Source organism: Haemorhous mexicanus, chromosome Z (assembly GCF_027477595.1).
Source record: "Haemorhous mexicanus isolate bHaeMex1 chromosome Z, bHaeMex1.pri, whole genome shotgun sequence".
In the NCBI taxonomy this organism is placed as follows: domain Eukaryota; kingdom Metazoa; phylum Chordata; class Aves; order Passeriformes; family Fringillidae; genus Haemorhous; species Haemorhous mexicanus.
Window position 1 is genome coordinate 87,133,677 of NC_082381.1, and position 26,835 is coordinate 87,160,511.

General features: G+C 42.6%; 1 protein-coding gene across 4 annotated transcripts in view; it reads right to left on the reverse strand.

The window, feature by feature from the left end:
• Nucleotides 1–4,799: 4,799 nt before the first annotated feature.
• EPG5 (ectopic P-granules 5 autophagy tethering factor) overlaps nucleotides 4,800–26,835 on the reverse strand; it is a 54,469-nt gene continuing 32,433 nt past the window's right edge. For 2 of the 4 annotated variants that reach the window (XM_059837031.1, XM_059837030.1), the window contains exons 26-44: nucleotides 25,704–25,875; nucleotides 24,312–24,474; nucleotides 23,573–23,715; nucleotides 22,109–22,265; nucleotides 21,204–21,398; nucleotides 20,058–20,271; nucleotides 19,139–19,299; nucleotides 18,815–19,022; nucleotides 17,926–18,001; nucleotides 16,986–17,086; nucleotides 16,613–16,788; nucleotides 15,950–16,135; nucleotides 14,266–14,475; nucleotides 13,961–14,105; nucleotides 12,708–12,950; nucleotides 10,759–10,978; nucleotides 9,036–9,251; nucleotides 7,819–7,933; nucleotides 4,800–6,755 (exon numbers count right to left, since the gene is read on the reverse strand). In XM_059837031.1, coding sequence (XP_059693014.1) covers nucleotides 6,573–6,755; nucleotides 7,819–7,933; nucleotides 9,036–9,251; nucleotides 10,759–10,978; nucleotides 12,708–12,950; nucleotides 13,961–14,105; nucleotides 14,266–14,475; nucleotides 15,950–16,135; nucleotides 16,613–16,788; nucleotides 16,986–17,086; nucleotides 17,926–18,001; nucleotides 18,815–19,022; nucleotides 19,139–19,299; nucleotides 20,058–20,271; nucleotides 21,204–21,398; nucleotides 22,109–22,265; nucleotides 23,573–23,715; nucleotides 24,312–24,474; nucleotides 25,704–25,875 — 3,284 coding nt within the window. In that variant the 3' untranslated portion in view covers nucleotides 4,800–6,572. Of the gene's footprint in view, nucleotides 6,756–7,818; nucleotides 7,934–9,035; nucleotides 9,252–10,758; nucleotides 10,979–12,707; nucleotides 12,951–13,960; nucleotides 14,106–14,265; nucleotides 14,476–15,949; nucleotides 16,136–16,612; nucleotides 16,789–16,985; nucleotides 17,090–17,925; nucleotides 18,002–18,814; nucleotides 19,023–19,138; nucleotides 19,300–20,057; nucleotides 20,272–21,203; nucleotides 21,399–22,108; nucleotides 22,266–23,572; nucleotides 23,716–24,311; nucleotides 24,475–25,703; nucleotides 25,876–26,835 lie in introns of all 4 variants that reach the window. The other 2 variants (XM_059837029.1, XM_059837028.1) reach the window with 1 other exon arrangement.

The following is a 26,835-nucleotide window of genomic DNA, read 5'->3' on the forward strand; positions in this document are numbered from 1 at the left end:
CGACTCCAAAATCCAAGTGGTCGGCCTCGAGTCTCCCCAGGCACCTTCTGCCAAAGGCTCCAGGACAAGCCATGGTTCCCGGCTGCAGAGTAGAGCACATTCCTCACCTCTGGTCCTGTCCTGACTGGGCCAAGGGCAACTGCATGAGCGATCTCCTGCTTGATCTGGGTGAAGGCTTGTTGCTGCTCAGGGCCCCAGTGGAACTTGTTCTTCTTACGGGTGACCAGGTAGAGGGGGCTCACAATCTGACTGTACTCAGGAATGTGCATTCTCCAAAAGCCTATGGCACCTAGGAAAGCTTGTGTTTCCTTCTTGCTGGATGGTGGAGACATTGCTGTGATCTTGTTGATGACATCAGTGGGAATCTGACGCCGTCCATCTTGCCACTTCACTCCCAGAAACTGGATCTCTTGAGCAGGTCCCTTGACTTTGCTCTTTTTGATGGCAAAGCCGGCTTTCAGGAGAATCTGGATAATTTCCCTTCCTTTCTCAAACACTTCTGCTGCCGTCTTCCCCCATACAATGATGTCATCAATGTATTGCAGATGTTCTGGAGCCTCACCCTTTTCTAGTACACTCTGGATCAGTCCATGGCAGATGGTGGGGCTGTGCTTCCACCCCTGGGGCAATCGGTTCCAGGTATACTGCACTCCCCTCCAGGTGAAAGCAAACTGAGGCCTGCAATCTGCTGCCAGAGGAATGGAGAAAAATGCATTGGCAATGTCAATAGTGGCATACCACTTCGCTGCCTTGGACTCTAGCTCGTACTGGAGTTCCAGCATGTCTGGCACAGCAGCGCTCAGTGGTGGAGTCACTTCATTCAATGCACGGTAGTCCACAGTCAATCTCCATTCTCCCTCAGATTTACGCACAGGCCAGATGGGGCTGTTGAAGGGTGAGTGGGTCTTGCTGACCACCCCTTGGCTCTCCAGCTCACGGATCATTTTGTGGATGGGGATCACGGCATCTCGATTCGTCCGATACTGCCGGCGGTGCACTATCGAGGTGGCAATTGGCACCTGTTGCTCTTCCACCTTCAGAAGTCCTACTGCAGATGGGTCTTCTGACAGTCCAGGCAAGGTGTTCAATTGCTTGACGCCCTCTGCCTCTACAGCAGCTATTCCAAATGCCCATCTGAATCCCTTTGGGTCCTTGAAATACCCACTTCGGAGGAAGTCTATGCCTAAAATGCATGGGGCCTCTGGGCCAGTCACAATAGGGTGTTTCTTCCACTCATTTCCAGTCAGGCTCACCTCAGCTTCCACCAAAGTGAAATCCTGGGATCCCCCTGTCACACCGGCAATAGAAACAGACTCTGCCCCCACATGTCTCGATGGGATTAATGTACATTGTGCACCAGTGTCAACCAAAGCTTCGTATTCTTGTGGTTCAGATGTGCCAGGCCAACGAATCCACACAGTCCAAAAAACACGGTTTTCCCTAGCCTCTACCTGGCTAGAGGCAGGGCCCCTCTAAGCCTGGTTATCCTTTTTTCCCTGGACATATGTCTTGGAGGTTCCTTCAAGGGCATCAAAAATATTGTCATTATCATCATATATGACAGTTCGGTTACTGGCTACTGGAGCTGCTTCCCTTTTGGAACTTCCTCTCTGAGTCTTCAGTTCACGCACCCGTTGTACCAGAGCAGCAGTAGGTTTTCCATCCCATCTCCTCATGTTTTCTCCACTATCACGCAGGAAGAACCACAGCTCAGCTCGTGGGGTGTACCTTCTCTCTCCATCTGGGGAGCGTCTGCGTTGGGCACCAGAACCTCTGATCTGTACTGCTGAGATTTGAAGAAGGTCTTCCTTAATCTCCTCTCTGAGCTTCTTGTGATTCTCCTCTATCTTATCCTCTAACCTCTGCAGACGTGTTTCCACTGCTGCGATTCTGGCATGTGTCGGGCCATGCACAGCGTCTGCATACGCTCGGAGTTTCTTTGCCATATCCAGCACGGTCTCCTCACCGTCATCTCGCTTCATTATTGCTAGAGCAGAAGCATATTCATGTGGCCCGAGTCGTACAAGTTTTCTCCACATTACAGATGTGCATGGTACCAAGTCTGGATTTACAGTGTTTACATCATCCGAGAAGACAATCTCTGCCACTGCCATTTCCCTCAAGCGCTGGATCCCTTGCTCTATGGTCTTCCACTGTGTTTGCTGCATATAGAGATCGTCTGCACACAGGTATCTTTGTGCAACACTTCCCAGGACCCGTGCCCAGAGGCTGTGAGGGTTAGCCCCCCTCATCATTCCTTGGTCAATGACAGGATCCTGTGACAGGGATCCCAAATGCCTGGCTTCACTGCCATCCAAAACTGTAGCCTCACCTGCAGCATCCCAGAGACGGACTAACCAACTAATTATGGATTCATCAGGTCGCCGGGTATAATCCTTCCTTAGGCCACGAAGGTCCTTCAGGGAATAGGACTCCATATTGGCTTCTGAGGCTGTATCAGTTTCATTAACTTTGGGCTTTTTATCAGTAGTTGGTGGTGAGGGTCCTTCCCCTGGATCATCATCGTCAGTCACTGGCCGATTGGTTTTGCTCGTGTACTTCTTTCCTGCAGCAACTGCCAGTGGCTTAGGCTTACTGTCTGGTTCAGCTCCAGCCTGAGCAGTTGGAGTGTTGGCTGCAGCCTGAGTGATTGGAGTAGCTGCTGCTTTATCTCCCTGCCTGCCTGCCTCTGTCTGCTGCCCTTTAGTATCTAGCAGGGTGCGATAAGCGTAGGCCAGGGCCCAGCTTATTGCAATGAGACTTTTTTCCTTACAGTCACCATGGCATTTCTCTTTCAGGTATTTTCCCACCTCAGCTGGGTTCTGAATTTGTTCACATGGAAAATCCCAGTCTACAGGATCAGAAAATTCCTTCAGGGTTTGGCCCATATTTTCCCATTCTCCACACCACTCATCATTTTTCATGCCTGAGTCTACTTCTGGGTCAGGGGTCTTGTCAGCTCCTCTGGACATCTCAGCCCTCATTCTAGAGAAGCTGCAGACCATATAGAGGAAGCTTACCACATTAAATGCCAGAAACATGGTCTCCTTAACAGTCAGGGGAAACTGAACATTCTCAAAAAGTGACATAACAGATTCAGAGGAGAAGAAGGAAAGGAAAGGCTGGAAAGTCTCATTCCCTGCTCCTCCTCTAACAAACTGGGTGCAATTACTAATAAATTCCCAAAACATACTGCCGGAACTAGGACGCGGGGTAGGACGAAAAAACCATACACCATACATATTGTAAGCAGACTCCAGCAACCTTGTAAATGCCCTATAAATCATTATCACCAAGGCCAGCAAAATAGCTATTCCAATCCGTGCCCCTGTACTGTGAAACTTACGTCTTAGGGACAGTAATCCTAGTGACCAGAAAGGTACTGAAACCTCAAAAAGGCTTATAGACCAGAACCACATGAAGGCCTCCACCCCAAGAGACAGTACGAAATCAAGCAACATGGCTACTGACTGCTTTAACTCACTGCAGAGCAAGCACAACCAACATGCAATCAATAATGCTTTTTTCCACTTTCTCGAGCCCCACGTTGGGCGCCAATTGATGTGTTTGTCCTGGTTCAGGGCAAATTTGGGAGAGAACCCCCAAAGGGCCCCCCTAGGAAATCGGATTCTACCACCCCTCCCCCAACCGGTCCAGGAGAAAATACTTCCTTGGAGAAAAGTGGAAAAAAACTATTTATTAAACAAGAAAACTTAATATTAAACAATAAAACCCCTTACTGCTCCAAAGGAGATGACAAACCCAGAAAGTCCCCTCCCCAGATTCCAGTTCAGCTCACTCAGTCCCTTATCAGTCCCTCCGGCGCTGGAAATGCCGTGGCCCAGGCCCGGCCCGGCCCACCGAGGCGAGCTGCTGGTGCTCTTATGGTTGTTCAGTCCAGAGCAGGTGTGAACAGGTCCAGAGAAAGGGGAAAAAAGGGAAAAAAAACGCAGTCCAGGGAACTTCTTTGCCTCAGCTAGCTAAACTAACTAAAAAGCAAGGAAAAAAACAGCCCTGTCCCGCCGTCTGTTCATCCGCAGAAAAAACACACAGTCCAGAAGCAGGAATGTGTAGGAGTGAGTTCAGTGTCTGAAAACAAACTGCGCGCCTCCTCTCCCCCCCTCAATCTTTGAAGCAAGTCTTAAAGGTGCAAAACTTACTATTCAGCATAAACGGAATGAGACGATTGGGGATAAAAGCATCATATAGTCAACCTAGGACACACAGAAGAAAGATATCTCAGAGATATCAGTTGGACAAACTGAATTGGATTTCTGAGCCCTTGTGATTTACAGATATATATAGTAATGAGAACTCACTTCTACCTGTGCATGGGATTTAGGCTTGGCTTTCTGAATTTTTCTCTAAAAAAATTACTTCTTTAACTCAAGTAGTTAGGGTCCAAGGAGAAGCATCAGACCTCGTGTCCAAAACCAACTGGTTCCCCCTGGTTCTCATGGGAGACTCAAACACCCACTCAAACCAGTACCCACTGGAGGCACAAAACATAGCAGTGCACCCACCAGGATGCTTCTGGTATTGAACTCATCTGGGAGGTGCAGGGAATGCCAAAGCCCTTCCAGTAAAACAAGAAGGAATAAAAAGTCAATCTGTTGGGCACCACTTGGAAAATAAGGCCCCAAGCTCTGGAGTTCACATGTGCACAGAGAACTGCAATACAGGTTCAGGCTTCAGCCACTGCCAGAAGACTGGTCTGCAGGGGGCACATCCAGCAATGATGTGTTGTCTGATGTGGATCCTTCTACCAAGCTGAAAACATCACAGTGTCTGTCATCAACTTCTTGATTTTCCTTTTTTATTTTGCATGGTCTTTGCAGACAGAGCATGTTATAAATACAACATTTGTAAAAACTCAACAGCTGAAACAATTCCTCATTTCGAAAGTGCATGTCAAACACGTATTTCTGACTTCTTCACATTTATATGCAACTGATCAATAACATTTAACCTAATAAACCCAGTGCTTTTGAGTCTTTGGGGGGAAAAGCAGCAGAATGTATTCCTCCACACATGAATTTTCCAAAAGAGTCTGTTAAAAACCATGCTGCATTGGTGTCTGGTTACTATACAGAGGGATGTACATATATATATATTTATTTATAGGCTCGCAGATAGAGCAAAGAACTCTAAGACCACATTAAAATGATGGTGATCTAATGACCCAGCTGGCATAATTAGCAGAACCTGCCAAGAAGGAAAAGGTGATCTGTCCTCTAGCACCAGAACCATGGTTTAAGAGCAACAGCTCAAAACATCATTGACCAGTAGGTAGCACATTTCTATCCCCTATTGACCAGAACTCATGTTTTAACGTGCAACCATGTCAGAAACACAAAGGCACAATTAATGGAGGAAGAGAAAAAGTGATCAGTTACTTCACAGAGCTGTAGGGACTGCGACTGCAGGACCTTGGGCCAGCTCAAACACCTCAGTGATTAAAGGGACATCAAACAAGCACCAGGAAAAATTCGCCTTCTGCTTTTCCTAAACAAAAGTGCATCCAATGATCAGACAAGGCAACAAAACCAGTGATCATTCAGCTGAAACAACAGATTTACAGGCTCATGGTTCATGCTTTGGCAACAGAACTTTAACAAGTGATCACCAAATTTAATACAACAAAAATACCTCTTCACAGTGTCATCTAAAATCCTGTTATGTCATGTCCAGCCAGGCAGAAGAAAATACGCTTAAGTGGTAGTTGTTAAACATTTCCTAAACAACCAGACTTAGTAATTAAGGAATCCTATTTAACATGATTGTAACTGACTGTTCCCCTCTGACACTGGAGATCCAGAAAATAAGTCTCTGGATTTAAATCCCCTTGAACTTGGCTAGAAGTTACTTGCATTTAATCAAGCAATATAGATGCAGACACACTATGTTTAGAAAACAGGAAAAAACAATGTTCTTAGTTCCCATTTGTGTTGATATTTACAGAAGTGGGTAAAGATTGTAGGCATGCCTCTAAACTACAGATTTCCGTGGGATAGCAAAAATGTCAAGATTTAAAATACCATCCTTTCAAATACAGGGATTTCACAAAAATTGCTAGACACACACTCATCAGGTAAGACTCAGAGGTATCCTGGTTAAGAAAGTCAAACCTCTTTTACACACAATCCTCCACTCACTTTTGAACTGGCCTGAATGATGACACACTGGAAAATAAAAAAAGGCACCAAGCAAAAACTTCAGACTCTACAGTGAGCTGTGCTGACTAGTGATTTGTACACCTATCCCCAGGCACCCTTCTCTCCAAAGGGCACCACACACAGAAGATATTCAAGTGCTTTCAGTCAAAAAAAAAAAAAAAAATAGCAAAACCAAAAAACCCCCCAAATGCAAACCATTCAACAATTCCACAGGCCTAAAAATCAAACGAAAAGCAAGAAAACCTTGAAGTGGAGAAAACTTGACAGTGTGCAGTTGTTCTTATTCACAGGTCTGACTTAATTAAAGTGGAACTCTGAAGGTAAAAATCATTTGTGCAATAAGGACACTGTTTGTAAACCAGAGCCACCGCCGGCCCCACCGCCCACCCGGCGCCGCTACCGAATGCTGTCCAAAAAATGCACTTCTGGGTACAGCGTGTTCACCAGGAGGGACAGGAGGTTATTGCCATCCTGAAGGCAGTGCTCGGGGTGCTTGATGAACAGAGAGGCCTGGGAGAGCTGCTCCTGGTAATCCATGTATTGTTTGTTGGATGACATGGCTTCGAGAGCACTCAGTGCCTAGGGGGAAAAGGGAAAATTCTGTTAGTTTTGTGTATTTTGGTCCATAACACAACACCATCTGTACAATTCACCTACTACAGAACACAGAGTACTCAGAACAAAACAGTTGCAAACTGTCATCTCCTAACAGTGTTTCAAGTCAACTTGTATTTTTCAAGCTGTTCTCTCCCCAAGATCAACACAAAAACTGTCCTATTATTGCTTCCTAGGATTCTGTAACCCAAATATTGTCAAATATCTACTTCATGAATCAAGACATGGTTTCACAGAAATTATGTCAAACTACAGGCTGCAACACACTTAAATCTTCATTTTAGGTTGTTCTTATGAATATATTGACTTTCATGGAAGTATTGTTTTGCTCCCATTAATAGTATTAAAGTTAAATATTAACTGTCAAGTTAAGAATCGTACGTAGAGAAGTCTGTTGGCAAGACTAGCAAGAGCAAATGTAGAAAGTATTTCTGAACAAGTTTTGTTCCTTTTTTAGAGAAACAAGCTGTACCAAGCTACTTTACTTTGGTTTCTAACCAACTCCTCCTTCCTCTTCTCAAGAGCTTACTGAAAGAACACCGTGGTCAGTGCACATGCTAAAGGGGGAATGTTTATTTGTCACAGGCCTTTTAAGCCCTGACCTCACATAAACAAATGTCAGCGTGAGTGTAGCCCTGCTTTATCACTGAAAAGCAGTGCAAACCACAGCAACACTGTTTTTTCCTGTTTGTTTTAAATTCCTTCTACCTGCTACTCTCCAAACTTTCTGAGTCGGACTTTACAGACGTAAGTTCATCTGCCCCTTTTAAATGTGTAAGAAACAAAAATGAATTTTTGAAAAAGAATTAATTCTTCATATAAACACAGAACACTGTATAAAGTTGCACCCAGGATCACCTTTAGGACAGAGTCAAACTCACAATCCTGCTGCCAGAGTTTAGCAACAAAGTGAGAGCAGGATTTACTCTGAAGAAATACTTGCAGTAACTCCTACAAAGTTCACCCCAAAAGCTAAAGGAGCATGCAGAGAGAGCATGTCAAGCAGCCAGAGATGGGCACACCTCACCTGCTGAGCCTTCTGAGACAGCCTGGGCTCCGAGCCGGCCTTGAGGCGCACCTGGCTCTCTGCAGGGATCTGCACCAGGAGGAAGGCGGACAAACTGCGGGCAACCACCCGGAACCTGCACGGGAGAGCACCGAGGGGCAGGGTGACACCAGATCTGCAAGTCTCAACAGCAGACAAACTGTAAGAGCTACCCATGAGGCATCTCTTGTATGAGGAACAAAATAAAGGCTTGAGAGGATCTATTCCAAAGCATCAGAAACCACTTCAGTATCACAGAACCCCAGAATGGTTTGGGTTAACAGGGAACTTAAAGCTCATCTTGTTCCACCCCTTGCCATGGAAAGGACACCTTCCACAAGACCAGGCTGCTCCAAGCCCCATCCAATCTGGCCTGGGACACTTCCTGGGGTGGAAGGGGATCCTAGGTATTCTCTGGGTATACATACAATAGGACACAACACATACTAGAAGATAATGTAATACTTTTATAGGAAATCCTGCATCTGTTTCAAGTCTAGCTGAAATTCTCCTCAGGTGACAGAATGTAAAACATTACTATCACCCAAAATCAAGGGATGAGCTGAATGACACCAAGAATTCAGGGCAATTAGAACAGCAATGCATCCCAGAAGGTCTTTAAAAACATCAAGTTATGTTTAGGTGCAGGGTTGAATTGCTGTTCCACAAACATTTATGGGTTTTTTTCCTCAGCATTCTTTCCAGAGTGAACCTGATTTTGGCACATAACAATCAAATTTGGTGTCTCAGAGTGAATCACAATGCTCCTTTGTGCATCACTTAACATTCCAATACCTCAAGATTAGGACAGAAATTCCAATGTGTCTGTTTTTATACAAAATTTTGGGAAGGCAAGTGAAATAGTTTTCTATAGACCAGGTGGAAGTAGCTTCCTGTAACCAACACTCTGCCTACAAACTTTGCTTGAGGGGGACATTAAGTCAGATTCAGAACAGTATTTTCTTTCCTTTTCCACCACAACCTTTGCAGAGGTTCATACTTGCTTCTTAAGCTGATCAACACACTCACTGTGTTATTTCTGTGACAGGCCCAAAGAACATTACAGATCTGGGGGCAATGTGGATTCTGATCCCCTTTTAGCACTGCACTGGACCCAGACTGGGCATGCTGGACCCAGGCTGCAGGTTTTTAAATACCGTGACTCAAACCAATAAATTCCCCGCAGCTCCAGCCCTCACCTTGGTGACAAAGGAGACCTCCTGCCCAACCCAATAGCACCAAGTATTCCAGAAGTGAGTCTCTCTTCAGCCAGCTGGCTCTGCCGGGCCTGGATGGACAGCAGGGTCCGGATGACAGATTCAATCAGAATGGGGTCATCTTGCTCCAGCTGCACCAAGGATAACTGCATGGCTTTATGCCACCAGAGAAACAGCTTTGCCTCTTCTTTTGCTGAGCTTTAGGTAAAATTTAAAGAAAAATGTAAGAGAAAATAAAAATTTAAGAGTCAGAGCATAGGTTAAGAAGTTTATTCACCTCTCCATAAGGTCCATGAAGCTTGTTAATTAATAGCAGCTAATTTTATCACATGAGGATAGCATAATTATACTATCCCACCAGTTATTATACTGCTGTGACTGCTACTGTTATGGATTTGATCCACCAGCCAGCAGCTTTTAAGGGCCTGTAACTGGAAAAAGAACAGTGCTTCCTTTTAAGCTTTACAACTGGAAATAAATGATACTGCAGTCATAAGTGGATTTAAACTTGCCTAAGACTTGGCACAAAAGGAATGAAGCTGTATCTCTACTCGTTTGTTCTTTTCTTTACTTACCAATAAAACACTTTAGGAAGCACTGGATGTTGTTACCACAACAACTTAAATGTTTAATATGATCCTTGAGAAAAGGAAACATTGAAGCTTTTTGTTGAGTAAAGCCCAAAGTGAAGTTCCCCCTACGCTATTTTTAATCTTTTCCCAAACAGTTGGCAGTTTAAGTTAACAAGCTCAGATTTTCCACATAAAGCACCATCACAAGTTTCCTGCATCAGACTATCCTCACATTGCCTGCGATGGGAAATGACTGGGAGGGGTAATCTGAGATCTGATGTTTAGAACAAGGTTTAATCTGCTTTATATGGTGGCTTTGCTGTCTCCTTCATACCTTGGCAATGAAATTACTACAGTACCTAGCACAGTGAAAGTATTTTTTGTATTTCAAGAAAGAGTGGGAACACACATTTTTCCAAATTGTTCTTTTACAGAAAATATGAACATTATCAACATTAACGTGGAAAAATAATAATCAGGTTTGTTAAATCCTGGCAATATTAGAAGCAACTCTAACTACTGTTGCTACATGCATTAAATATTTTTATTTTGACCCCAAAGCCATGCATCCTTTTGCCTCAGAACACAGTTATCTAAGATGTTTTACAGCAGCACAGGCTGCTAACCCTGGGCATCCCATCAGATGCACTGGCTCCAGGTCTGGCTCAGAGCTGCTGCACAGTCCCCATCCAGCAGCTTTCAACATCAGGTCTCTCAGAGTGCCAGACTGAATATTCAGCACATAACTCATCCCACCTTGTGGACATGCTGGGAAGTGTAACCCAGAATCATTCAGGGTTTGCTTTGAGTCACTTTAACCTTTAACAGGGTAAATCCAGGCTGCCATTGAAACCCAGCTCGTCTGACTGAAAAATGACTGAAACTCACTAATTTTCTAGCAGATTGAATTCCTTCTTCCATTTAACCACTACAGATGGACAGACCCTGTCCTAGTAGATACAGAAGGACAGGCAATTTCATCCAGCACTCTGTTGAAATTAACTTAATTAACCAGGGTTACCTAATTATACCAGCTATACAGTGCTAAATAAACTTTAATCTAAATAACAATAATAATAATAATAATAATAGTCTAAAAGTCCAGGCACATTCAGAAGCTTCAGGTTTCATACCTGGGGTACACTTGCTCCAGCCATTTGCTGATGGTCAGCAGGATCTTCATTTCATTGGTAAGGGTTTGGTCAGTGTTCAGGCATTGCAGCAGGTAGACATAGAGTGTCAAGTAACTTCCTAAAGACAGGCACTCCTGCAGGAATTCTTCCATGGTTAGCTCAGGAACTTGGAGGGAAGCAAGTATAGGGCCCCACCCTAACTCCTGGTGGTGAAGGGAATCTTTGAAGAAAGAAGAAGGAAAGAACAGAAACCATGTGAGAAAGCAGCACTTGATAAAACCTAAAAACCAGGACTCCTAGTTAAGAAAATCTGGGCTGGTTAAGCTGTTTTTCAGGTAATCAGCATGTCATGCAACTCTGATGGAGAGAATAGAGAATTCCACTATCACAGGGCACCTCCTTGAGGTCAAGGTGAGATATTTTCCCAGCATTCAGCAAGGACTAAAATTTGAACATTTTAGCAATGGAATTGGAAGTATTTCCCTCAGGTGTACTGAAATCTTCCACACAGTAAAAGAAATAAAAATGTAGTTCCACAAGGATTACATAAACAGAAAGAAGAAGAAAAGAAAAAAAATCATGCATACCACACTTTCAGAGTTTTACTGAACCAGAGTGTTTTTTGGTTAAATTAGCTTACAGAACACTACAGAAGGAGGAAAATGTCTTCAGTTCTCTTGGGGTGATTTTTTTATAAAACCACTTTATCTGGAAAAATGGCAACACTACACAGAGCAAATCAGTTTTCACAGAGATGGGTATGGATATTAAGAAAACACACAATTAGGGCAGCTGTAAGACCCAAACCACAGTCACAGAAACCCAGAATGGTTTGGGTTGGAAGGGATATAAAGACCATCTTACACCATCCCCTGCCATAAGCATGGACACTTTCCACTATCCCAGGTTGCTCCAAGCCCCATCCAACCTAGCCAAGGACACTTCCAGGGATGGAGAAGCCATAGCTTCTCTGGGAAACCTGTGCCAGGGCTTCCCCATCCTGAAAGGGAAGAATTTCTCTCTGATAGCCCATCCACCCTTGTGACAGTGTGAAGCCATTTCCCTGTGGCAGAGGGGCTGGAACAAGGTGATCTTTAATGACCCTTCCAAGTCAAACCAGTCCATAATTCCAGACAAATTGTGCTCAGCAGCATCCCATGTCAGATTAAGTCCTTTTCTGACCCAGAGATGGGGCAACTGAGAGGCATTTTAAAAACTTTTATTCCATTTTCAGTCTCATGTGAGGGGTGAGACAATACAGATGTTATAATTCACACCATCACAATCAGAAGCCAACTATTTCTTAATTACAATACACTGTGTTTCTTAGCCTCTCAGTTTTTGCCACACCATACTGCAGATGCCTTAAAGCCAATCATCTAAAACTACCCCTTGTGGGTCCCACTACAATGCATCTTTCATAGTTCTATTTCTCCAAAGTATCTAGTCTTATTGGCAAGGCCATCCTTTGAAACTTGTTTCTAGCTCCATTTCTCTCTCAGCAATGTCTGTCCGATTCCATGGCATTTCTAAGTCAGCATTTCTTATCTCAAGGTTTGCATACAGATGCACACTGTGTGGGCCATCTGTGGTACACCAGTATACCTCTTCTACTTCAACACTGTCAAGTTTTCCTGGTTTTACAATTTGGAAACATTTCTGAGTCATAGAATCACAGAATATTAAGGGTTGGAAGGGACCTTAAATGCCATCTAGGTTCCAACCCCCCTGCCACAGGCAGGGACACTTCCAGTAGATCAGGCTGCTCAAGGCCTTACCCAATATGGCCCCGAGCACTGCCAGGGTTGAGGCACCCCCAACTCCCCTGGGCAACCCATGCCAGTGTATCACCACCCTCACAGTAAGAAGCCAGGCCCCGAGAGCTCTCTAGCAATCCATTTCCCACAACCCCAGAGTGCCCAGAGCTGTGGGCAGACACAGGCTCCTACCGTGGCTGAAGTAGGAGGTGATGCAGGCCTCGGTGGTCTCGGCCATGTGGCGCACGGAGGCCAGGCTGTGGCAGGCGGCCGTGAGGAGGGGCATGGCCAGCAGCCCCTGCACTCTGCCCTCGATCCACCTGCGCAGGCTGCCCCGCAGGGACTCGGCCGTGGTGATGCTGGAGTTGTTCAGCATCATCAGCGTCTCCGTGAACAGGCTGCTGAGGGCCAGGTGACGTGTCTGCAGATCCATGTCTGCGAGGCAGAAACCACAGAACCCTTTCAGTGACAGACACTGGAACCCAGATTCAGCTTCACCACAGGGCACTACCTGGGAAAAGCCTCTTCCTCATTACACACCCATGGGCAGGAAGAGACACGACCCCTCACAACCATTTCTGTGGAGTACAGTGAGACATGGATTTCACCTGAACTCACAGATTGACAGAGGAACCTCAAGATGGTAGTAGTATGGAAAATGAGACCTAGATGATCTCACTACACAGTCCTGGATGTCTGGATGTCTTGTACCACTACAGTACACCAGTATACCTCTTCTACTTCAACACTGTCAAGTTTTCCTGGTTTTACAATTTGGAAACATTTCTGAGTCACAGAATCACAGAATATTAAGGGTTGGAAGGGGCCCTAAAAGCCATCTAGGTTCCAACCCCCCTGCCATAGGCAGGGACACTTCCACTAGATCAGGCTGCTCAAGGTCTTACCCAATGTGGCCCCGAGCACTGCCAGGGTTGAGGCACCCCCAACTCCCCTGGGCAACCCATGCCAGTGTATCACCACCCTCACAGTAAGAATTTCTTCCTAATACCTAACAATCTTCCCAATTTCAGTTTGTACCCATTACTCCTAATCCCTCAGGACCAGGAGAATGGATTCATGCCCTTTTTCCCTTTAAAAGAGAGGTAATGACAAGTAAAGTAAAAATTAGAAAAAACTCCAAACCATCAGATGACAAAGAAATTAATAGCTCAAGCTCCTGTATGTCAGCCAGTTTTACTCACAAACTTTAACCATTTTTAATGTTGTTCTGTCACTTGACAGCTCTGTAGGGCAAGATTCATATTTTTGCTTTCTGCTAATATGCCACCTATGCACACATCACCAAAGCACCATGCCCTGCTGCCCATAAGGGAGACGTGACAGTAATGTAAATAATTAAACCATCAAAGATATTCATCAATCCACTCAGTAGAATACAGGATTTTGACAGCTTTAAAGTAATTTGCCATTCCCGCAACACAAACCTGGGGGATTAAAGATGACTACATCATCTAGCAACTTGGCCATTTCTTGTTCCAAAACTGCAAGGGTTATCTTTCCACTTTGTTCTAAGGTGCTGAGGAACTGAACCACCTGGCGAATGTACACTCGGCACTTCAGTGTTGCATCCTGTCAAACAAAATTAAAAGCAATTAGGGACAAAAAAAAAAAAAAAAAAAAAAAAGAAAATCCACACCTAGAACTCTTTCCCCATTCTATAATATACACAAACAGAACCTCACAAAAGCCAAGAAGAGCAAGGAGATGCTTCACAACTAGTTCAACTCACAAGGTGGACGTGAGTATCTGAAGATGCTCCAAAGCCTGCTGAGATTTTCAGGAGCTTCACAATCAGTTCAGCTCCAGCATCCTTAGCAAGGATAACAGAGGGAGAATAGTGACTGTTGCAGTAGCTGATGATGCTTTCATAGGATGAAATGCCCACAAGCTGCCAAGGAAGAGAGCTGGTCTGTCCAAGAAGATTTATGAGTGGAGATTCCTGCAGATTTAAAGACATCAGTTTAAGCTGCACCTTCTTTGCAGTTTTCAATTCATACTCACAGTACTCAATATTGGAAGGAAGCTCTGGCTTCAGAGAATTTGAAGGAGATGGAGCTGAAAACCCACAGAAATAGATGACCTTAGGGAGTTTGTCTGAAAACCAATTCCTTATTCAAGCAGTAAGTTAACACATGTACTTCATCTCCAGCACCTGCAGAACTGTATTCAGACTGCTGCAGCAGCTCTAACAAAAGTCTGTGAAAAACGTTAAGATCTGACATGTAAACATGTAAAGACAGCTAGAAATATATGGAGACCCTTCAAGTTAAAGTCACTTCAGTATATGTTTAAAAGAGGCACTAAAATATTATTTTTGAAAATACATTAATGCAAGTTCACAGGAGAAACTGTGTCCCTCATTCTCCATTTGGTGAGTCATCCAGCAACCTGGGGACTCCTCATGTTATTCTCATAAATACCACCCTGAACAGCACAGCAGCCCCACAGCTCACACAGGCAGTGAAGTCAGCAGATGTAAAAGTCTCTCTGTGAGCAGCTCCCATCTATTCTTAAACATCTGCAGTGACAAAGAGCCCCCTGGACATAGAGAAACACCAAGTGGCATAGAGGTTTGTTAGATGTTTAGACTGAATATCAGGGAAAGGTTCTTTCCCCAGAGGGTGCTGGCACTGCCCAGGCTCCCCAGGGATGGGCACGGCCCCAAGGCTGCCAGAGCTCCAGGAGTGTTTGGACAGCGCTGCCAGGGATGCCCAGGGTGGGATTGTTGGGGGGTCTGGAAAGGGCCAGGGGTTGGACTGAATGATTACTTCTAGCTAAGGATATTCTATACCCTATTCTATGTTTCTGCAGATTTTAGAATGAACAAATACTGGAATTGTGGGGACAATCCAGAACCAACCCAAATTACACTACTTCTACAGGAATGTGACACTGGTACAACAAGTACTCCTCACGTAGCTCATGCCCTGGAACACAGGGCTGAGAAAATCTGAGATTTAGGTGTGTCACAGGAGTGCCCTGGGAGGCAAAAACCTCCTGATAGTGGGTCAGTTTAACACACTGCTGGAGGGAAGGAGGGAATTCCTGAGGCTGACTCACACCATGTGCAAACAGCTATCTTCTGAAGCTTGAGAAGCTTCTGACAAGCAAACACATTCAGGTCAAAGCACATGAAGGCTGGTAATTTTCCTAAACTGAAATACAATGATGGTCAAAGGCTGCTGGTGACATCTTGACAGCATCTTGTAATGCCTCAAAGGAAATGGAGAGCAGAAGATTCTGCAAGTGGAAGAAAGCTGACAGATGTGAAATGGGACTTTTTAAGATGATCAGGACCCTCTGAAGAGTCCTCCAGAAGCAATGAACTGGATTTAGTCACAAGATCTCGTGTCCTTTCCAGTAAAGGATTATTTTTCTTTTAAGAGGTGGGTATGAACCATCACAAAAATTACCTCTTCGCCTATAAGCTGTTCCTCCTTTGCCAGCAGGACCATCATATACAGCAAACAGACAATCATGCTGTGAGTCTGAGGGTGAGGGTTGGGATTCCAGGCATCAGAGAGGACACTGACCCAGTTTACTTCACATAAAACACAACCCAAGAACAAGAAACAACTCTTGGGGCTGCCTCTTTCGATCTAGGAAGGAGAAAGGGAAAAAGACATGCATAAAATTATGTAAAACATAAGTACTTTTATACTTTTCAGTTCCTTAGCCAACTGTAAATCTACAGCAGCATTTCAGGTCAGCAGAGGAGTAGACAAATGTCTTTTCTCCATCATTTTATTCTCCTTCTTACAACTTTACCTTGTCTCAGACGACTTGGAAGCGAGAGACAATAGCAAAATATATTAAATCTAACTAAAAACATTAAATACATATGCAATAAATGAGACACTCCCACAGATCAACAAAAAGGGAGCTGTACAACTACCCACAACTTTGTCAAAGACTCAAAAGCACCCTTCACAAAAATCCATTACAAATTGAACAGCTGTGAATGCTAAAAACAAACTTTAAAAGTCTAGTTGCTAATAGAACTGTCTCCTGCTCTCCAGCTATTTCCAACAGCAGCACTGACTATGAACTTAATTCAACAGATGCCACAAACTCACTTTAAAGAACTCCTCCATAAGCATCTGGTCTGGATGCATTTCCTTCCATGGAAGCCTTTTGAACTCAGTGTGGAAAGCATAGAGAATAAACTCTGGCATTTTGGGGGCTGTGCAACACTCACAGTAATGCATTAGGTGTAACCAGAGAGCCCCATGGTGGCTTGGCAACAGCTTTTCTAGAATCAAAGAAAATGGCTGAATTAACAACAGAAAAAAAATCAGATAAAACTTGACTGCAGAAGAAAGCCTATTTTTGAAGATTAAAAACCTGTAAATTACACTAAAATACACTCAAAGAAAAAAATGCACACCAAACTTTAGTATTTTTTTCCTCCAAATCAACAAGTGGGGAGGCTTAGGATTTCATGCTCACCTTTGAAGCTCTCATGCAAAAGTTTGATGCAATCTGCAAACAGACTGACCACAGTGGAGGCTACAGGAGTGTCACTCTCCAGCCAAGGGTAGCAGGGCTGGCTACTGAAAAGAAGCACAACACAACTTTCAGTGTTCAGTTACCTGAGCATAAATATGTGCAATGTAAATATTCTAAAGCAGTGAAGTATAGGTATCAGCAGTCCTCCCAGTTTCAGCTTTTCGGGACTCTTCTCTTCTTCCTTAGAAGACCTGCACAGTCCCCTATCCTATGAAGATCCACTGAGTAAGCATAAATTACTTGTCTGATATTTCATAACAGAGTGGAAACAACAGAGTTTCTCAATAACATTATTCACCAGCTGCAAACAACCTTCTACCTTCAGTGCTGAAGGCTGCACTCACAACTCCAAAAGCTTTAAATTTTGAAAGAAAGCAAAATTTGAATGCATAGTAGTATAAGTACCTTTTCATGTAAAGACAGAGGTACACAGGGCAATAGAGCATCACAGCATTCATTTAGCCTAAAGTTTCTTAATATATACCACTGGCATTTGGGGTTGTATTTGTTTGGCTTTTTTGTTATCTTTTAAACAGGTATTATAGATATTATGGAAGCTAAAAAAAAACAGGAATTGGGAATTCAAGTTTCAGTGTTTTTAGAACTGAGTGAAACCCTTCAAATAATCAAGCCTTGCTTGTATTATTACAAGATCTTTCTCATATCTAAAATAATTATTCTATCTAAACCTTGGAAAAATTGATGTAGGTCATGAATTAGTTCTGTAATTATTAAGGAAATTATAAAGTGAGAGCTATTTAAATAGAAGGCAAGACAGTCACGAATTATTAAAAACCAGGTAATAAGGAAAGTCATTCTTACAGGACTAAAGTCTCTACTTTAGCAAAAAATTCATTTAATTTTAAAATGCAATATATACCGTTCATCTTCTTTCTCCAGGACCAGTATCCATGGTTTAAAGAGTCCAGCAATGACTGAGTACAAGGACTGCAATGCTAAAAGGAAACAAAACAAAGTTGCTTTTTTCCTTCAAATCAAAAACAGTGAACATATTACACTTTTATAAATTTGCATATAATATCCATTTCTCATTCTAACATTCACAGAATTACAGAATAATCAAGACTGGAAAAGACCTCTAAGATCATTGAGTCCAACCATTCAATCAGTTCTTTCTGGTCAAATAAAAATTTAAAATACAATATGCTTAATAATAGCTTAAGTTAACAACAGGGCTGTTTTAACAACCATCATAAGCATTTTGCATTGTTAAGATGTTTTATTAATACACTTTTAAGATGTTTTATTAATACACTTTTAATAACACTTTTATTAATACACTTTTAATTGTTATTGCCCCCCAGAGATTGTGGGGGGCAATAACAATTCACGCTTTAAACCTGCACATATTAAAATGTGTTAATTAATATTTAAATTAAAATTAGTTTAAAAAAAAATAAAAGCCAACTTATTCCGGATTTAAATAATGCATGATGAAATTCAGTAGTGTCTCCTTCCAAACCTCTGCTCAGTGCAAAAGACTCTGTTTTTCTTAAGAAAGTACAGTTGCCTCATGAAATAATTTTGAGGCAAGTTCAAATATTAAAAAGCTTCCTTTCAGATTATAAAGCATAAAGTCCTACATGGCACGAAGTAGCAGCAACATTTCCCATCCGTATTTTAATATTATCATTATTGCACAAATGCAAAGTAAGAAGATTTTGGTGTATATTTAAATGGCCCTTAACAGAGGGAATTGGAGAAATCAGGTGTCTGTTTTTAAGTAATTTGCTTTTAAGACACATTACCTGCTAAAATTCTGCTACTGCCAACAGGCTCTTGAGCTAAATTAGCAACTTCAGTGTCAATCAGTTGTTTAATGAGATACTCCAGGAATGTGTTCACTTCAGCCACATAAGGAGTCCATTTTGAAAACAGGCCAAAAGTCCTGAAGTCCACCGAGGCCAGTCGGAGTTTGCAGAAGGAGGCAGAAAGCCATTCTATTGTCTCTCTGACCTGTCAAAAGAAGGAAGCTGTGAATCAGCTGCAGAAAGGCTGCACAACAGTGTTATCTGTCACTGGAGGGCATCTGTATCACCTGAAAAACATTAATCAACCCAAGAGGCACCCACCTGTTCTGTGGAGAGGAGAGTTTTTGCAGCATCCTTCACCACAGGACCTTCAGCAGGATCACTTTTCTTGGAACTGCCCTGCTCAGCCACTGCTGAATCACACCCCAAAGCCTGAAGTGATGCCTTCCAACAGTCAGGGCTTAGAAGCTGCTCTGATGAGCCTTAGGAGAAAGAAGGGAATGCATTTGTTAAAACCAGAAAGAGATTAGTCCCTTTCTCCAAACAAGTCAAACAAGGCTGAAATTAGAGCTCCCTGCTACATGAAAAATTAAGGGAAGTGGGAGTTTGAAAGCCCCAAGTTTAAGGGTGAGAGATCATCTCTAGTTTGCAAATGTAATCCTCTTAACATTTCCTTTTGGCATCTAAATGTTTCTCTTCTTAGACAGCTTCCCACTTTGTATATCCCTTGCTGCAAATACCCACTAAGAGACAGCTGCTCCCTCAGCAGGTATGGTTTGACAGAGAGAAGCACTTTTGTTGTCATTTGAGGGGCACATCAGAATATGCGTGGCATCAAATGTCAACCAGGACATTTTCAGCAGATTTCAGCATCAGTTAACATCATCATTCCAGCTCTCCACGTGACATGGAAGGATAAGCAAAAACAAGGGTTCTGCATTACAGACCATAGCATAACCATCATTAATAGGTGCCTCCATTAACAGAAGACTCTACTCCATCCTTCTCCTGTTACATGGAGTGAAAATCTGTTGTCACTGATGTGTATGCCTTGACCCACTGAAGAGCTACAATATGTCTAAAAAACCACATTACACAGCAAGGCACATAAAAACACCCAAGGTAGAAACCTAAGGAAGTGTAAATCATTCTGCAGTTTAACTCTACTGCACAGGGTTCATATTTTTAAGCCAGAAGAGTCCTGCACAAATACTTAGGATGCATCACCTCAGATACTCACTTTGCACAAACAACCTTAAGAAATCACTGTAGTGGTCAGGGAACTGATACTGGAGAAGGTTAGTCCAATGCTTGCAGAAGATATTAAATGGCATCAAAATGTCTTCTTCAGGTTCCAGGCCACAAGCATTGAGAGCCAGGTGAATGGACTCCAGGAGCTGGGTGCGCTCCGAGAGAGGCGGCTTGGCCACGCTCAGCCACTGCGTCAGGTCGAACTACAACAGAGCAGAGGGAGCATTTATGAGCAGGAGATTCAGCAGACACAACACCTTTGGGAGGAGGGAGAAGTCACCAGGGATGCTAAATCATGACATTTTTATGTATCTAACAAAAACCTCATTGCATCTCGTTAGCCCGAACACCAAACCTCACTCTCCAAAGGCTATGATTTAGCATACTGCAGAAGTCTCTACATCTATGGAACAGCTCTAGGCCGAGGGGCTCAGATTCATAAAGATGAGTCTGAGTTTCCACACAAGCATTAAACTGGACTGATGCCCAAGGTCCATACATTTTCAGGAAGAGGAGCAAAGCCTTTGTAGCCCCTAAGCATCTGCTCAGACCTTGGTCAGGAGGGCCAATACTGCCACCATGGACAGCTCAGAGTCCTGCCCAGGACAGACTGCCTGCTGCTCCCAGATGCCTCCCTGTAACTGAAGAGGAGAATCAGAGCAATATCAAAGGCCAAATATTACACTAATTTCTCCACTGGCAGTATCATGAGATGTGGAATTCACATCTTGCTATTACCTTACTCTGTTTTAAGACAGACAGGAAGGACAGGGGTGCCAAACAGAGCTGGAAAATGCAGACACTATCCCAAATTTTGATTCTTAAGACACCTGGCATTCACTGGCTATTGTAATGAACGTCTTTGCAGAGATACAGGCAGAAGTAGTCATCAAGAGATGGTTTTAATTTCAGCAGTAAGCCCGGCAAAGCACATACTGACACTATCTAGACTAGAAAAGGCTACTTAAGCTATTTGCTTTTGACTCCAGCCCCTCTTGAGCTTAAATGTAACACTTCATCATTCAGTATGACCAACACAGCTCTACAGAAACTGTCAATGTTATTTTAAGGTACCAGATTTGCACCTCTTTCCTCTTTAGCTTAAGAACACAGTCTTTCGGCAAAGAACACCCACCTTTGTCAACAGCATGAAGACAACATCGCTGTTATCCTCACTCAGAAAGGCCACGACTTTTTCATACAAAGCCACAAATTCACTGGGAGAGGCTACAGGAGTGAAGTAAGGAGAAAGGAGAGTACAGAGCCTTCGGTTCTGCAGGATGGTCTGGAGCAGACGCTTGCACTCTGATTTGGTCCCACTGATGAACACCTGAGGGAAGTGGGAATGGTGGAAAAAATAACAGCCAAATATCAGACAGCTGGAAAATACACCTCTTAAGCTTGTTGTTGAGACACCCACAGTTTTGGTCCTTTTATAAAAAAGGAAGTTCCTCTCAAAAACTAGAGACTGAGATGATAAGATTAACATCATCTAAATGCTGCTATTCCACAAGATAAAACACAAAACAAACATGTCTTCCTAGCTCACTTTAGACCGGCATATGTGATAACATATGCTGTCTAAAATACCCAGAAATACCATTTTTTATGATGGAATAGCATAAGAAAATGAATCCTGATTTCACCAACCCTGCATGATAATAGGAAAAATTTAACAGAATTACAGCTGTGAAGAACTTCTCAGTACTTCAGCTGTTAGAGGTGCTCAAGGACAGCTCCACACTGAAATAAACTATATTTAAGATAAAAGTAAGTATCTGGACCCAAAGCAGAGGCTAAATGATTTTCTCAGAGCACAAACACAGCAAAATATAATGCAAAATATAAGCTTCATCTCTCCTAAAGACTGTGCACATTACAATTAGCTGAAAACAAAATGGGATAGAAGTTCAGAAATTAAGGCTTCTGAATTTGTTTAGGGCCACCTCCCCCCATTAACAGCAGTGAAATTGGAATAAGTATCAAAAATCAAATTTTAAAAATTTAGAAAATATTTTCAGATTCAAGAAATAAACTCACTTGGCCCAGAATCTCAATGCAGGACGTGAAGAACTGCCTTGTGGGAGGATTACGTTGAGTTTCATCACACACATATTCCACCAATGTAAAAAACAAACCAATTCCAACTTTCTTGATTGCAGGCATAGGCTGTACCTTGTAGATGTTTATCAGGGCCCTAAAAAATTCAGTTAAGAAGGCAAATTAAATTTACACACGGAGAACAACCTGTGACAATAAAGAAAGGTTTAATGTCAATATATAACCTTGAGATGAGTGTGATACTCATCTCATATCTTCTCATCTCTTCTCATATCACTATTTGTGATATGAGAAGGAGTACCCCTCCTTCTCATATCCAGACTGAAAAGTCACAGATTTAGCTCATGTAATTTTGCTGCCTGAAATGGATACTTCCAAACCTTAGAAAGTCTCCATAATCAGAGTCAGAAAGTGAACACTGCAAGATACCCGATGCATAATTCCAGTGGATTGTTTATCCCTTTAATCCTGTGTTCCTCATATTCTGATGGCATCCCAACCAACTCTGTATGTCAAGAAAACCAACCCTATTTTATTTCACAGGCTCAACAATAAAAGAATTAAAAGAGAATCAATCTTTTCTTGTGCATTGCCAAGTAAATGTTTCATTGAGACCAAACCTCTTCACTAAATCTGAATTAAAACAGGTGAAGAAGATGCAATTTCACAGATGTAAATCCCAAGAACTAGCTTATCCACAGAATTTTTGAGATTAGTGATCAAGAATGAACAAGCAGAAGCAGTTCATAAACCCTTTTACTTGTACAATCATTACACTCTATAGTAAACCAGTTACTCTAAGAGAATCCCAGCAGAAATGTGGAAGACTGAGGACAAAGTTGCTAAAGTGGACCTCTGGGATAAACCATAAAAGTGAGGAAGAGGGCCTTGGATGACCCCATTTTATTCATATCCCCCCCCCACCCCCCAAAAAAAAGTGGTATTATCTAGCCAGCTTTCACTGCACCATTCTGTTTCACCTATTTAAAAGCTACTTCAAATTTTAGCACTCTATTAAAGATTTATGTCCTGCACTATAATGAAGAAAAACCCATAGAGAGTCATATTGACATCATGCAATTTAGCCTATGGCTGAGACAGCTGTGGTACAGTTTGCCACTTCCTAATGTTTAGCACAGCATCCTTGTCATCACTCAGTCTTTTTACAGGATTAGGAGGGCTATTATAACACACAGAACAACAAAACGAAGCAGAAAACAATAAACAGAAGTACAATACTGTGTGCCCTGCTGAGCCTGAGTGACCCTCTGATAATAAGAATTACTGTGTCACAAACACACACATCTCAGGATTCCAGCTCTGTTGCTGGCCCAAGCTGATGAACATGAGGAAAAACACACAAACAGGCTCCACATTTTAACTCTAACACACCAAAATGGAATCACAAACACCACTACCCAGAGCAGCATCTGAACAACCTACGTTATGAAATTCTCCACGTGCACAGCTGATTCCACAACACCCAGGGAAGGTGGCTTCATGGCTTCTGCCTGCAGCTGTCTCACTTCTTTACGCAAAGCATGAAGCTGCTGGCTCACTGCTTCATTTTTGTGCTTCCCTTCAAACTAAATGACAAAAAGACACACATTCATTGCAGAATTAACATGGTTTTGCTAGAACACTTCCATGTTGCAGCTATTTCCAAAAACTAAGCAGAGTCCAGTCAGAGAACTCTGAATTTGGATGGCTTTCCCCCTGAGAGCCTTCATCAGATTTAGTACATCGTGCCCAAGCACATATCCTTGGTCATGTTCCTAATTAATTATCACACATGCTAATAGAATTATTGTCTTTTATCTAAGGCTTTTAATCCACAGGGACTGAAACTTAGAGGGGATCAAAAAATTAATTTACTAAGCAACATGGGAGTATTTCCATAAACATTTTCATGCTTCTATTCCTATCAGCAAGCAAATACCCACATCCATTCACTGGGAAGCAGTTTAGAATAGATGCCACAAGCAAAACAAATTATGCAACAACTTATTCTTCAGCTCTTGATCTGCTTCTCCTTTTAAGCATTACACAAGGTATTTCAGATCACTAATATGTCTGTGGATTTATTCAGTCAAATGCTACCCCTTTTATAATAATTCAGCCATTTCACACTCATCCTCTATGTTCACCAGCCCCAAAACAGAGGTGATGCCATGCCTCTGACCTGGATGGTGAGCTGAGCTGCTCCCTGGCAGCCTTTATTTGAAGTTCCCCGGCACTCCAGGTGGAGGGTGACCTGCTCCTCCCTGTTGACATACAGCTTAGGCACGGTGTCCAGGATCTCACTGTTCAGAGCAACATGCTGAGACTCCCAGAGAGCTGCAGTTCTGAAAGGCATTTATTAATAAAATTACCAAAATCTTTTCTGAAAACACCAATGCTGAGAATTTTTAAGAGAGGAGACTTCAATTTAATGTGCTGTACAAAGATTCATGACACTTTCCTGGAAAACATAAAAGGTTATCAAATGAAATTGAGCTAAAACTTCAAAGTAATACCACTTCAAAGTAAAAAAAAAAAAAAAAAAAACAGGTTCATAAGAACAAAACTACTCAAGTATGTGTGAGTTCTTTTGAATTACTTGATATGACAACCTTGATATGAACAGAATAATCTCTACAGGAAATGCAATTTTCCACCAGACCAAAACAAAACAAAACAAAAACAAAACAAACAAAACAAAACAAAGAAAAAAAAAAAAAAAAACACACAGAAAAACCCAACCAAAACCAACCAAAACAAACCAGAAAACAGAAAAAAGAGAAGCCACCTAAAATTGATAGTGGAATTGTTTAGACATAGCCTCTCATGTGCTTAGTAGCTTTTGTTCTGGTTCATAATATTGTTATTAAATTACTACATTAAGAAAGAACAGCTATAGATTGACCAGTTGTGACTGGATTATCTGAGTTGGAATATTGAACACAGAAAGTCTCTTTCATTACCAAAGCTATCAGAACCAGAAATCAGATTTCTCTCCTGGGTGCTTCACATTGCAACTACTACCTTAGTGCAAAAGGGTTAAATAACTCATTGTCACCAAATCTAGCCTAAAAGGAGGCTTTAGATCAGTCAATATGCAAAATGAGAAAGTAAATTAGATGCCATCTGATGTAATCTCAGTCATTAGGTAAGACTTGTGCAGTCTCATGTCAGTTGAAGAAGTAGAATAACCACCTGATAGATCAGAAGAAAGAGGAAACAAATGGGACAAGAAGCAGAAGTCAAGTACTGACAGTCTTGTGCTAACACCATAAACAAGGCTGCTGTGAAGGGCATCTTTAGGAAGAAATTGTTCCCTGTGAAGGTGGGGAAACCCTGGCCCAGGGTGCCCAGAGCAGCTGGGGCTGTCCCTGGATCCCTGGCAGTGTCCAAGGCCAGGCTGGATGGGGCTTGGAGCACCCTGGGACAGTGGAAGGTGTCCCTGCCCATGGCACGGGTAAGATGGGGTGAGTTTTAAGGTGCCTCCCAATCCAGGCCATTCTGTGACTCCACAATAATTTTAAGGCAGTGCTGGACCCACTGGAGAGACACAAGGAGCACAGACATGACTCACTTGGCGTGCTGCTGTAAGATGTTCAGGTCCCTGCGCATGAGCTGGATCGCGTCTTTCTGGCTCACCAGAGTGGCAGAGGAAATCACTGGCACAGGAGCTTTCATCGTCTGCAGAGGCAGAGGGGGCTTGGGAGTATCAAGCTTCTTCAAATTGTTCATGATCCTCACTTTGGCTACAAAAAAAAGTTTTGAAAAAAGCAGAAGGAAGTTTGGTCAGTAAGAACAGTTTAGGAGAAACTAAACAAAACCATTTGTTTTCTTACATGAAGCATTTTTAACTGCAGGCAAATATTTCTCAGGCTTCCCCCTTTGAAAAAAAAAAACACTCAAGTAATATTCTTATTTTTGTCAAACTTTATTTCACACTGCCAGTTTTCATGACCAGCTCTTCCATCACACAAAGATTAGGATCAAAAGACCTATTGGTTTCCTCATTTTCCCCAATCACTCCTATCTTCCAGTTTTCCCTTCACTCCATTTATTTTACATCTGACACACACACATAGACAAAATTTTAAGCAAGATTCATTTTCCTTTCCCTATACTATCCTCACCAGTAACCTTGTCAGTGTCAATGCCTTCTCAGAGCACAGTCTCTCTCTGGGTCAGCCCTCTCCTCCTGCTGATTTCCATTCAGTTTCCTTGTCCAAACAGTTACAAAAGTATTCCAGTTCCGTTCTATTCCCTCAACTCCTTCCTCTTCTTTAGATCAGCCCCAAATCCAATCTCTCCACGTCCTTAATGTCTCAGCTATGACTATCACCTCTTCTGTTGTGCTAGAACAACCCTTTCACTATGCCAAAATTCCAGGGGAAACACACAGGGAAAAAACAACACAAAAAACAAACAAACAAAACTAAACTAAACTAAACTAAAAAAAAAAAACCAAAACCCAGAGACAATATGTTTTCAAGTACAGTTGGTTTTACCTTTGCTTTCACCTGTGTCTCTCTAAATTTTGGGAAAATGTCTGGAGTACACTTTGTGCAGAGGAACTTTTGAGGAGCTCACCCATGATACCCTAGCTCTGCTGTGTGACATGGCAAACTTGAAGCCAAAAAGCATCAATGTCATCATTTTCATGTCATCATGAAAATCTTAATGAGAAAACCATGACAACTTCATGGAAAATA